This window comes from Ptychodera flava, chromosome 20 (assembly GCF_041260155.1).
Source record: "Ptychodera flava strain L36383 chromosome 20, AS_Pfla_20210202, whole genome shotgun sequence".
In the NCBI taxonomy this organism is placed as follows: Eukaryota; Metazoa; Hemichordata; class Enteropneusta; family Ptychoderidae; genus Ptychodera; species Ptychodera flava.
Window position 1 is genome coordinate 34,413,061 of NC_091947.1, and position 11,878 is coordinate 34,424,938.

General features: G+C 38.0%; 1 protein-coding gene across 1 annotated transcript; it reads right to left on the minus strand.

The window, feature by feature from the left end:
* Nucleotides 1-8: 8 nt before the first annotated feature.
* Nucleotides 9-6,760, minus strand: LOC139119584 (uncharacterized). Its single transcript, XM_070683428.1, has 9 exons — nucleotides 6,610-6,760; nucleotides 6,155-6,202; nucleotides 5,099-5,293; nucleotides 4,137-4,319; nucleotides 3,705-3,881; nucleotides 3,306-3,481; nucleotides 2,245-2,402; nucleotides 1,466-1,757; nucleotides 9-26 (listed from the first exon to the last, which is right to left on the minus strand). The coding sequence occupies exons 1-9, from the start codon at nucleotides 6,629-6,631 to the stop codon at nucleotides 9-11; spliced, it is 1,269 nt and encodes a 422-aa protein (XP_070539529.1). The 5' UTR covers nucleotides 6,632-6,760.
* Nucleotides 6,761-11,878: the final 5,118 nt, after the last annotated feature.

Genomic DNA, 11,878 nt, shown 5'->3' on the forward strand with positions numbered 1-11,878 from the left:
ACAACATTTCATGTAAAGGTTTCATGCTGTTGGCAATATAAACAACATATAAAATGTTAGTATGAACTTTCACCCCAATACTTTGCATAATTGACGTCTGAGAATTAGAACTGAGCCTTCGAAAGATGCTACCTTTACTGCACTTTGCGATCGCATGTGACGATGTTATACGCGTAAACCTACAGAGTCGACTGCTAGTACTTATCCTATAGTCCGTGAACCCTTACACATGATATTTATCATCTCTAGGTGAATTATTGAAACCATACGACAATAAGGACAATGTATTTCTCCCATAATATTTACTACATTAATCAAGCCAGACAACTACAGACGCATATATCAACCCCCCCCAAAAAAATTATCGATGGTTGTTGTTTTTCTGACATGGAAAGAAATTATATGTACAACGTACCCTCGACGGAAGCCTATTGGCACTTTGATAAAGTTTGTCTGAGCTTTTCTTTTGTTGTTACATTTTATTTGACTTCCAAAGATATCTCAAACCCGTGAGGAACGTGCATGTATTATTAGTTGATGTCTCCAAGTTTACAATTCAACTATATAATGCTTTTATCTTACCTCATATAATGTACTGTTTGGAAATCTGGGGAAACACTTTTTCCAGCTATTTAGAGCCAATTTTTCGCCTTCAGAAACGGATTGTTCGGTCAATTACCTTTTCTCATTTCATTGCTCATTCCGAACCTCTGTTTTACAAACTGAATATTTTAGATATCTACAAACTGAGTAATTATTGTACTTGTATGTTTGTTTATGATTTGAAACATAACAATCTTCCTCATACAGTTGAACACTATTTTGAGATTCCAAAGCACTCGTATCCAACACGATTAACACAAGTTGAAAATTTTCGTATTCCAGGCTCAATTTGACAATTTCACAACTTAACATTAGGTATGCAGCTGTGAAACACTGGAATTCGCTGCCTGACTATCTCAAACAATTGTCAAGTAGACAAGTTTTCAAGTCTGCATTGAAACATCACTTACTGAATTTACATTAAATCTGTGTTTGTTTCTATCCTCCATCACACTTAAGCTTGTACCGAATAGTTATTAGTATACTCACGGCCATGAACTCGACTAGTCCTTTTAGACTATTTTCATGGCCCCCACAGAGTTTACAATATTGCAATGTTCTTTTCTTTTCTTTGACTTTGTACAATTTCAGTAATACACAGTTTTCTGATAATTTTCATTATTGTACATACTGTGAAGCATCTGGTGAAATAAAGCATTCAATTCAATTCAATTCATTCAACACTATTGTAAAAAGCGATAGCCCCGGGCGACTGCAACCTTCATAAATTATTTCCTTACTGCGCAAAATGCATCAAAGGCATATATTGCTAAATTAGCAAGTCGATTAAGTAAACGAGAAACGGGTATCTTATGTGAAGCGGACTAATTGACTGTATATATGTAACGTGTATTGTTATTGCCATCAAACGAATCGAGATCGTAACAAGAACAGCAACAACGACAACGAAAATAACAACAACATAAGCATTAGTACTATAATGATGAATGTTATGATAATGGTAATCACCAGAAGCGAATGCTTGGCGTGTGGTTGCTGTGCTGTACAGAAATGCTGGTCTAGTCACGGCATTATCCCAATCACATCCACCTCCATGAGGCGGATCTGAAACAACGATCCATCCGGCATCTCCATTACAACCGCTGTAGTAACTGGAGAGGAAAAAATGCCTAAGGATGTTTCCGTTGTCGTGACTGAAAAGCAAACAAAAATTCAGGTCAAATAATGTACATTTAGTCGGACATAGTTGATTAAAAGTTTGAAAATGTAATATTTACAGGAATCTCAGAATGGGCACACTACTTTTGCGGTTAAGTATTTTCAACCACAAACAGAGCGATAATTGTCAACAACAGAAGAACACATTTTATAATAAACTTGGTGAAAGAATACATATACAAGTCACGAATTAAAGGGTAGACGTTACCCCGTGTGACCACAAAGTACCATATCACTGTAGTGTGTTTGGATGAGAAGATTCAAAGATCGTAGTCTTCGGTTTGTCATCGCAAGGCAAAAACCCTGTTTCAAATTTCTTCTTGATGTGTGGTAATTTGTCCACGCAACAGCTGCAATTGTAAAAGTTGAAATCTTATCGATCAATTTCTATCAACTCTCATAGATCGGAGAATGTGATTTTGATGACATTTGTTGGTGGGAATCGTGACAATCGACACTTACCCAGACATTGAAAAGTAGTTATACCCTGCCGTGTAGATATCAGTATATGGTGCATACGTCAGATAGGAAGATGAAAACCAGCTTGTTCTACTCGTACCGGAGACGTCAAAGACCACGCCAACCATTTCAACTCCACCATCGAAGAATGCTAATTTAACCTGCAGTGATGGAGATAGTTATAATGATGTTTTTAAATCATCTTTTAGACTATTTTATTATGCGTGAAAAGTATGACATAAATGTTCACTGCCTATACACTGCTTAAGTCAGAACATCTGCACAAAAATAAGTTATGAAAGAAATGTATTTCTTCACTTTAGAATAAGAAGTGTATTGCAGTCCACATAATATGCCTCATATTAATATATACTCCATATAGAGGACTGGTACCTTTGTTCATTGTAAACTGTAGCGTATTATCCTGTTTAATTACTTGGGTTGAGTACGGTGAAATAGTGGCTGCCGTCCAACAATCGATATGTTGTGTAGAATTTGACTCTGACGAACAATTGGGAAAATATTAAAAACATAATCCATCCCCATAGTAAGTTAAATTCCCTTTACAGGATTATGTATCCAATTTGCTATGACTGCCTTGCTCAATGTCAAAACTCCAGATATGAGTGTGAATGTGGTACCCTAGCCACCGATTTACGATATTTTCCAACAATTATTTGAAATTGTAATGGAATTTTCAAAAGTCTATACAACTTTGTAACGTCTAAGAGTGTCATGTCCCTACACAAACTTTCCGTAGAAAGGGGTGTCCTTTCTTTCCTAATGTTTTCATGTGATGAAAAAAGTGAAAAAGGATTCATCTACAAGAAGTGTTTTGTCATTGATTGGTAACAACTGAATGAAGTAATGTTTAGGGTTTATGTGCATATCATTGCGTCATTCAGTATCCATGGGAATATCTGGCATTTGGACTAAACCTGAGGAAAGGACAAACTACTGAGAGAATTTTGCACCACACAACACACCTTATATGAAACAAAAACACAATGTTCTTGGAACCTGAGAAGAACTGAGGTGACTATAAATCAAAGTGTTCACTGTACCTGTCCGATACTGCTTGTATCCCAGCTATTTGCTTCAGAACTTTTATAATGATCTGATGTATATGAGATATACGGTGCGTACGTATCACCGTCATTGTACGTACTCGATCCTGTCCATAAATTGTAGACGTTCAAACTACCAAGACTTGATACTGCTTTAAATACCACTTTCCATTCTGCAAAATTATGATAAACATCCATCATCATTATCATCATCATCATCATCATCATCATCATCATCATCATCATGGACAATTACACCTAAACCACCATCATTATCATAGTAGTAGTTTGTAGTCTATGGTAATTGATGGTTAGGCATGTAGTGAGGCAAGCAAACCACCAATTCAGCCCTCAAATTACCATAGAAATGTTGGCGCTCAAGATAGGTATACTTACGATCAAATGGCCCTGAGTAATCTTGACCACAAGCATTGGCGTCACCGCATTCGACACATTGGTGTGGGTATGATATACCACAATTACAACCACCGTCTCGACAACATGCACAGTCGTAACGTGTAGTGTCAAAATAGCATTGACATCCAGTCTGTACGGACGTCCATTCCTTGGCGACTACACCAAACAAAAAGAGAGAAACAACAAACAAACAAAATAGCATTACAATGAAGAATAAAATATATAGTAGATGAAACATTTCCGGGTCGTAAAAATGAAAACAAAATCGTTTCATGGATTTAATATTCACATGGACTACGAAATAACATTGTTTTGTTGCAGTCGTTGTTAGTGCAAGAGGTTTTCGTTTAAATCAGCTCAATTAGTTGTAGTCGTCTTACAGTAAACTGTACACACTGCAATGAAACATACCTTTACAGACGAATGGCCTGGAACCGGAGCAAGCGTAATCGTCCCATGTCCCAGATGTATACATGCCAGCACAGTTTCCTAGCCCACTATTACCACTTGGTTCATTGCCATTCCAATTGGTGTAGGTCACAGACCTGCCATCGCTCCACTGCCAGTCACCCTCAAGCGAAAGGTCATTGAATCCTGCAAGAAAGACAATCAGCGTACAGACATGGAAATGTTCCATTTAGTCTAAGACGAGCGAATGATGAGCAAACTTTTAAGAAAACAAAAACTTCAAACTGAACATTTAAAATCACATAAATTCCTTTATCATCTTACGTGTCAGTCATGGAAATTTTTGACATTATGACCCCATGATTATAATGATAACCATCAGGACTTGTCGCAAATAAAATATTTAATTTAACCTATACACAATTTTCGTCTCGTATGCACTCAACAACACAGCTGTTGCACTATTTGTGGTCAATCCATAAGTGCCTAGCCAACGAAATATCACATAGTACCCCTCAACTTTTGTAAAAGATAAGAAAGATTCTAATTGACAGAACCATTGTTTAAACTTTGAACAATTACAAAAACGTTTTATTTATACTGGTTGTTTCAGATACTTGGAATCAAGCTATATAAAAGATGAGTACAAGGCGTTCAATCAATCAAGCTTTACCGTTGTGTTGCAAATAGACCGTTTTGACCATGAAATATTTACCAGATATGGTAATTATTTTTGAGTCGAAATTTCAAATACATTAACTTAATATATTTACGAGACATTATTTTGGAGTGGTAAATTTCAAAACCATAAAGATATACTTTCTTATTATACTGTTGTTACGCAATGCACTGCAAAGTAGATGTTCTGAGAGCAACTATTTAAAGGTTAAAAATATGCAAAATGCTCGACAACATTTCTTGACATGATTATGAACCCATAGGATTAATTGAGATTATGGACTAACCTATGTGGATGCTTGAACTAATCATGTTGTCCACGTGTGTATTTTCTCCGCTACTGAGAATACTAACGAGATCACCACCATTCACCGCGTTACGGCACCAAGTACGAGCGTCTTCCCATGTGTAAGATCCGGTATTCAAGTAGTAGCAGTAGTTATCATACTCGCTCCAGTCTTTTTTGCAACTTGTGTGAGCATCTTCGCACAAATTAATAATATTACATATAGTCGATGTGATGTCAGTGTGATTAACAAGTAGTCACTTAATACAGTAAGATTTGCAATTTGTGTGTCGATAGTCGACACGTAAGGATTACTAAATGTCAACTTACATCATTTGTGTATTTAACTATTGTAACAGAAATAACAAACATTAGAACGGAAATGCAGAGCGGTAGAAATAACTTTAAAAAACTCACTGTAAAGCTAACATGTAAAATGGCGATGTTTTGGTAGGAAACTTTTCAATAGTTTGCATAATTTATGACGTGCTATTGATTTGACATTGCCTTTTGTCTCCAGCACAAGAAACAAAAGGTTCCTCTAAGTTCGAACCCTATGATCGATATGTGGCTGGAAAAATCAATAATTTTGTTCGTCGACTCTGCTGGAATCTCTCTGAGCATGTCCTGTATTTTATACAAGAATTTCAAACAACGGAGAAAATTCTTCTACAAATGATTTGTTGAAGAAATATTCTGCTAAATAATGCTAGATATCACCTATGAAGTGCGTATTCCATCTAAAATGTCGACAAATTTAAAGTAAATCGTTTGAATTTAAACTGAAAACTTGTAGTCCCGATCGAGTTTCTTAAGTATCAAGCCAAGATAGTATTTAAACTCTAAAGTCATTTGATAAATTCAAATCTAACGCAGAATATAGCTGATAATTGTCTTCCAGTTCTCTTCTCAAGTAAAGTTTCTTATCAACACATGCTGCTAATAATTACATGGAATGTATAATACTCTGCAATAATCGTCCATCTGACTTGCATTCAAGTCACTTCGCGATCGATTGGGGATTGAAACTCAGAACGTCCCTACCATGAACACTTACCAACTTGACATCTCACGAGAAGCAGTATTAGATTGACTCCGATGAACCCTGTATTGATGTGAACAAATGGATAAACAAAACATTACTACAGACTGCTGCTACATCAGATACGTTCTGTAAGTCTAAACAAGACTGACTTAAACAGACACACACCGCAAACTGAAACCGATTTACTTTCTATTGTACAAGCGGGGAACACCTTTAGCAACCAAAAAGCAAACATATCTATAAAGGATATGAGGTTATGAGTCAAGAGATTGTCGTCAAGAATAATGGTAACATGATTAGCAATTCAAGTTTGCATTGCATACATTCTAAACTTTTCAAATTTGATCTACAGTGCATTCGGTAAACTCAGAACAAATTATCCTCGGCGGGTTTGAGTTAAACTCGCGTAATTGTAACGCTGCGTAAATTTGTTGAGCTAAAGTTTGAAATGTTATGTACGAACTCACCAATATTTGTCCGTATGTCCATATTGGAGTCGGCTAAACAGCGACGATAGGAAAAAACTACTTTGGTTTCGCTAATCCTATCTGTCTTCTTGGTGTGGTAGTCATGTGACTGATTACGTCGCAATGTATTATTGTACTGTAATCAATGCAGCGGTCCACGTCCCTCCATGATCCGAATCTGTGTTTGTTAGACTACACTGCGATACACAATGAAACCGTAACACTGATCAAGGAATTCCTAAAATTTTGAAATGGATCAAATCTGTGGCAAGGCGAAAGGTCTTATTGAAACCGTGTTCTAAGTTTAATATATCGTCCATCATATTGATAAAGGCAAGTTTGCTGTTTCGTATCGGTCGGTTTGAATTGTTTCACTGAAAATTGCGAGCATTTAATAAATGGATATAATAAATGGAAAGATTATAGTGCTTTCTGCTAAATTCTTTACAAGTAAGCGAGAAATAATCGACGAGTGCTCGACCAACACATCACTTTGCGTTGACCTACCACTACGAAACAGCATGGATTTCTACCCCCGACGTGTATCATTGATTTCTGTGTGAAGTCGGACATCTGTATGGGGAATAACTTGCTATATCATCTCGGTTTGGAGGACAACCTGAAAGTATGAGAACACGTGGTGTCGGTAGATATTTCTTAAATGTTCTCGTACACCATTTCCTCTTGGTAATCATAAAGTGACTTCACTTGAAGGGGAAGATCTCCAGGAGGGAAATACTTGACTATCAGTTATGAGGGAAACTTGGCGGATGCTAAGGATTTCTCCTTACGTGTCGTTTTGAACAAGTATAGATACATTTCCAATGCAGACTATTTTACACACCTGGCAATTTTAATTAATATTGCTAATTTCATCAGAATCTGGGTATGGCAAAACCAACACATTCTTCAACGTGTTATCAACTACATATTTCATTCAAATTATAGTATTACATGTATATGCTGGCGGTGGTTGTTGTTGTGGTACTGGAAAATTACAAAGTCCGGTAACCTGTGTCAGTTTACACACTGTGAGTGGCGAAAGTATAGTCTCATTAAAGTTTCCGTGCTCGTGTATCGTGTATCTCTCTTTGGCTGAATTGGCGTTTAAATTTATTCTTGTTGTTGTTGTTCAGCGGTAAAACTTTACTAAAGAGTATTTTTTAAATTAAATATCAGCATGGCATAAATACAAGTAATGAAGAAATACATCAAAGTACTCATCGTCACAAGTTTCACAATGAACTTGTCTGGCATCATTCTTTGGATTGCTTCCTGCTGGATTTTCATCGGCGATCGTTAAAGTACTAAGATGATATCGAGGAACAGTAAAGAGGAAAAAGGTTTGTTTTTATAGGTGCTCACGTGTGAACACGTGGGCATATGTCGCAGCGATGTCTGTCTGTCTGTCTGTCTGTCTGTTGGTCCATTTTCTCAAAAACGGCTGAACGTATTTCAGTCAAATTTGGTAGACATCTTCAGAATTCAAATGGCTAGAACTGAAAAGGTTTTGGTGGGCGTGGCTTGAATATTAATGAAGTTATGAAAGTTTTAATTTTTCTGTTACGCCGCGTATGACAAGTGAAAACAATCGACTGTTTGAGGGCGCTGTGAAATGTGCTTGTCCAGGTTGGCTACAGCTGGATAGCCCTGCGTACGATGCTGTGTGTTCCGCTACAGCTAATAGCCCCGCTCACCACAGCCCTGCAAAGACCCGTACGTAGAGTTGGTGACTTCAAATCCATTTTTGGACTTGACGTAAAAAGCCAAATTACTGCCGAAATTCAGCGTTCTTGGCCCAAGTCGTATCCCTGCCTACCTCAGCTACTCGATCGCTTTCAAAAATGCCAGTCTTTTATTCTTTTTCGTAAATAACCGTCGATGTCGGCAACTCTCTCGCTAGCCTTGCGTACGTACGCACTGTACGCTGTGCATTTCCTGTGTGCGTTCCTAACACACAGCGTACACTGCGTACGTACGCAGGGCTAGCGAGAGAGTTGCCGACATCGACGGTTATTTACGAAAAAAGAATAAAAGACTGGCATTTTTGGAAGCGATCGAGTAGCTGAGGTAGGCAGGGATACGACTTGGGCCCAAGAACGCTGAATTTCGGCAGTAATTTGGCTTTTTACGTCAAGTCCAAAAATGGATTTGAAGTCACCAACTCTACGTACGGGTCTTTGCAGGGCTGTGGTGAGCGGGGCTATTAGCTGTAGCGGAACACACAGCATCGTACGCAGGGCTAACAGCTGGATAGCTCTGGTTTCAACCACGGTCCCTCCGTGTTTCAACCTCGTATTGAACATTAAAATATACTCATTCAACTCACTATTCAAGATAAAATATCGTTTAGCAAATTAGCTTTATCCTTGGTAATTGATTGTTTCCCTCGCTGCTCGATCGCCAGAATGAGTACATACGTTCTCTACCTTGCCTCATGGCATGGAAGTGCTGATGAATAATAACTTTGGGTCAAAGGTATTGAAGTGTCCAATCAGGTTCGTGCACAGAGTCCAAGGCCATGACCTACTTCATGTACTTCTGCACTGTTTTGATTTTGCTTCGCCAAGAAACGTGTTCGTCATTGTCCATAGAAGTATGTTTGCTCTCCTTTGAGGTTGTTTGTGAAACAAATTCCGGGATAGGCCTTGGAATGCATACGATCGGCATCGCGGCAGTGCATGTAGCTAGCCCTACGAGTATGACGAGAGTGTCCGGCTTTGGCTACGCCGCCTCCCACCTCCGGTAGGCGGCGTAGCCAAAGCCGGACACTTTCGCCATACTCGTAGGCTATGCATGTAGCGTACCATGCTTGTGTAACTGCCGAGCTCAACGTGCATTCACGGTTGATACTCGTGTACAATCATGATGTGTTCAATTCTGATGAAGATTCATAAGTCTTACTTTAGCAGTCTTTTTTCCGTACGATAATCCCGACAATACGTGTTACTGTTAGACGAGGTGGCCATTTTATGATAAGTTTCAATACTGCACAGCTACATAGCGTCACTATCGTGTGATCGAGGTACAGCGTTGTTGAACGGGATACAGAAACTCTGCAGAGGGAGAAACGATCGTTGACATGAACAGTCAATGTACTTCAGCACGTAGTCCGCAGATAGCGGATCGAGAAAATAAACGTGTCCCAGTAAATAACGGAATATTTATGTACATTAACTCGATATTAATCAAATTTCCAGCTCATCGCAAAAAAATGTATTGCAAAGATTAATTTGTCACTGACAAATACTGCACTGTATGGAAAAAACAGTCTGTAGAATTGTTCAACTGTCAAGTGGTATTACCCGAGACAAACACTTGTGTTGTCAATTTTGATTTCATTTCATAAACTTCATACTTCATCGAGTATCGTGTGTTTCAGCCTTTGTGAAGCCATTTTATTGATATTTTCAATTTTTGTCTTGGCTTTGTTGTGGAACATGTTGAATCGTCTCCGTGGACATGTAGGCAAAAGTGTGACGGGGTCGAAGTGACTTGGGTACCTGGGGCCGACCAAAACCAGTGTGAATTACTGGGGTCAAAGCGGACAGCGGCCGGGATGACGTGTTCCCCAAGCGAGCTACCTTCAGAAGTCTGTTTCATCGCAAAAAACGTCAACTTTTAAAACCCGTCATTTATTTACTGATGTTATTCTCAGCATCACAAACATATACGCCTCTGCTATGTATCACAGCAAATAGTTATATTTGAGCGCCCCGTAAATGGGATCCTCGTTTTTTTGCGAACCGGAAGTGTGTCTTGCTCAATGCATTTCCTACCCATAGCGAGGGAAACTGCCCGCGTTCCCATGCTCCCATGCACCCTTTTTCAATGCCAGTGCAACGCCATCTGTGCAAAATTTGTGGTGGTATGCTCCCGTGTGATGGAAAACCTCTCTTATTCTAACAATGACGTAGTTGACTTTGGACTTCGATTTCGTAAATGTGATGTCCATGCAGTGAGTTTGGGTTGGCGCGCTTATAATGCAATCTTCGCCCGCCTGCGGTCCGATATCCCGCATTTATTAGCGATATTTATCTGTTTTGACTTGACCAAAGTTGGCAAAACTTGCTATGTACATTAAAGATACTATGATACAAGATTATTGAAAGTCATTTGACATTTTTTTCAGCCAATTCCCAATATGCATATTTAATGAACCTTCCAAATTAGGGATATATACTGGCATTTACTTGATAAAATTTGGCGAAACATGCTGTGTACATTGATCATTATACCAGGTTATAACAGTATTGAAAGTCATTTTGCATTTTCATGTCAGCTAATTCGTAATTTGCATAATAGCTAACAAGCTTTCACGGTTTGGCATATAGAGCTTGAAGGACTTGACCAAAGGTAATTACACATGCTATATTGTGATACAATGACAGTACTCAAAGAAATTAATTATTTTTATTTCAGCTAATTACATATTTGAATACTTAATGACCTTTAGAATTGATCTGTGGTGAAATTCATTGTGTTGATCATAACACTTTAAATGTAGCAAAGCATGTAGCAAAGGTTCAAACTTGCACATAAATGCAATATATAATGAAACACGTGAGCATTTTCAGTTCATATCTGGTTATAGGTGCGACTTTGTACACATTCTAGTAAATTGCCCTCATGAAGAAAGAAAGACACAATATGGAAGAGTGCGTCTCCGAGTCGGGGACAGATATTCGGACTCTCATGCATTTGCAATTCTTTTCAGATCTACCGCTTGTGGGGGTTCATTTTAAAGTTCTTGGTGTAAAAAAGTTTTTCACCATCTTACTTTTCCGAAAATCGAAAATTTTACTTTTCTTAATGCATGTAGAGTTAACACGGGATGGTGGACATTTTTGAATTTCAAATATAGGTAAATCTTGGGTAATTTGGCTCTCTAGTACCAAAATTTGCACGGTGACCCCCGGTTTTTATTCTTGAGTTTGAAAGTGGATGATTGAAATATTCCCAGAGAAAGTTTGGGCAAACGTTTAAGTCTTTCATTTTCCAGGCACAAGTTTAAAGTGGACATGTGATTGGTATAATATTTGGATTACCATAACAGAAATATATCGTGCGGTTTACAGTCTCAGTTTATTCAAACCGTAGTCTACAGATATAGTCCTGCTTCTAAAAGTTGAAATAAATACGTTTTAGATATTCACAACTTAGTAACAAAGCATATAAGAGTGTTAGAATTGGATTAGCCAACATACATTGAAAATTGATATCTAAAATCTTAACTAATTGTAGTAAAACAGTTTCATGATCAAACGAT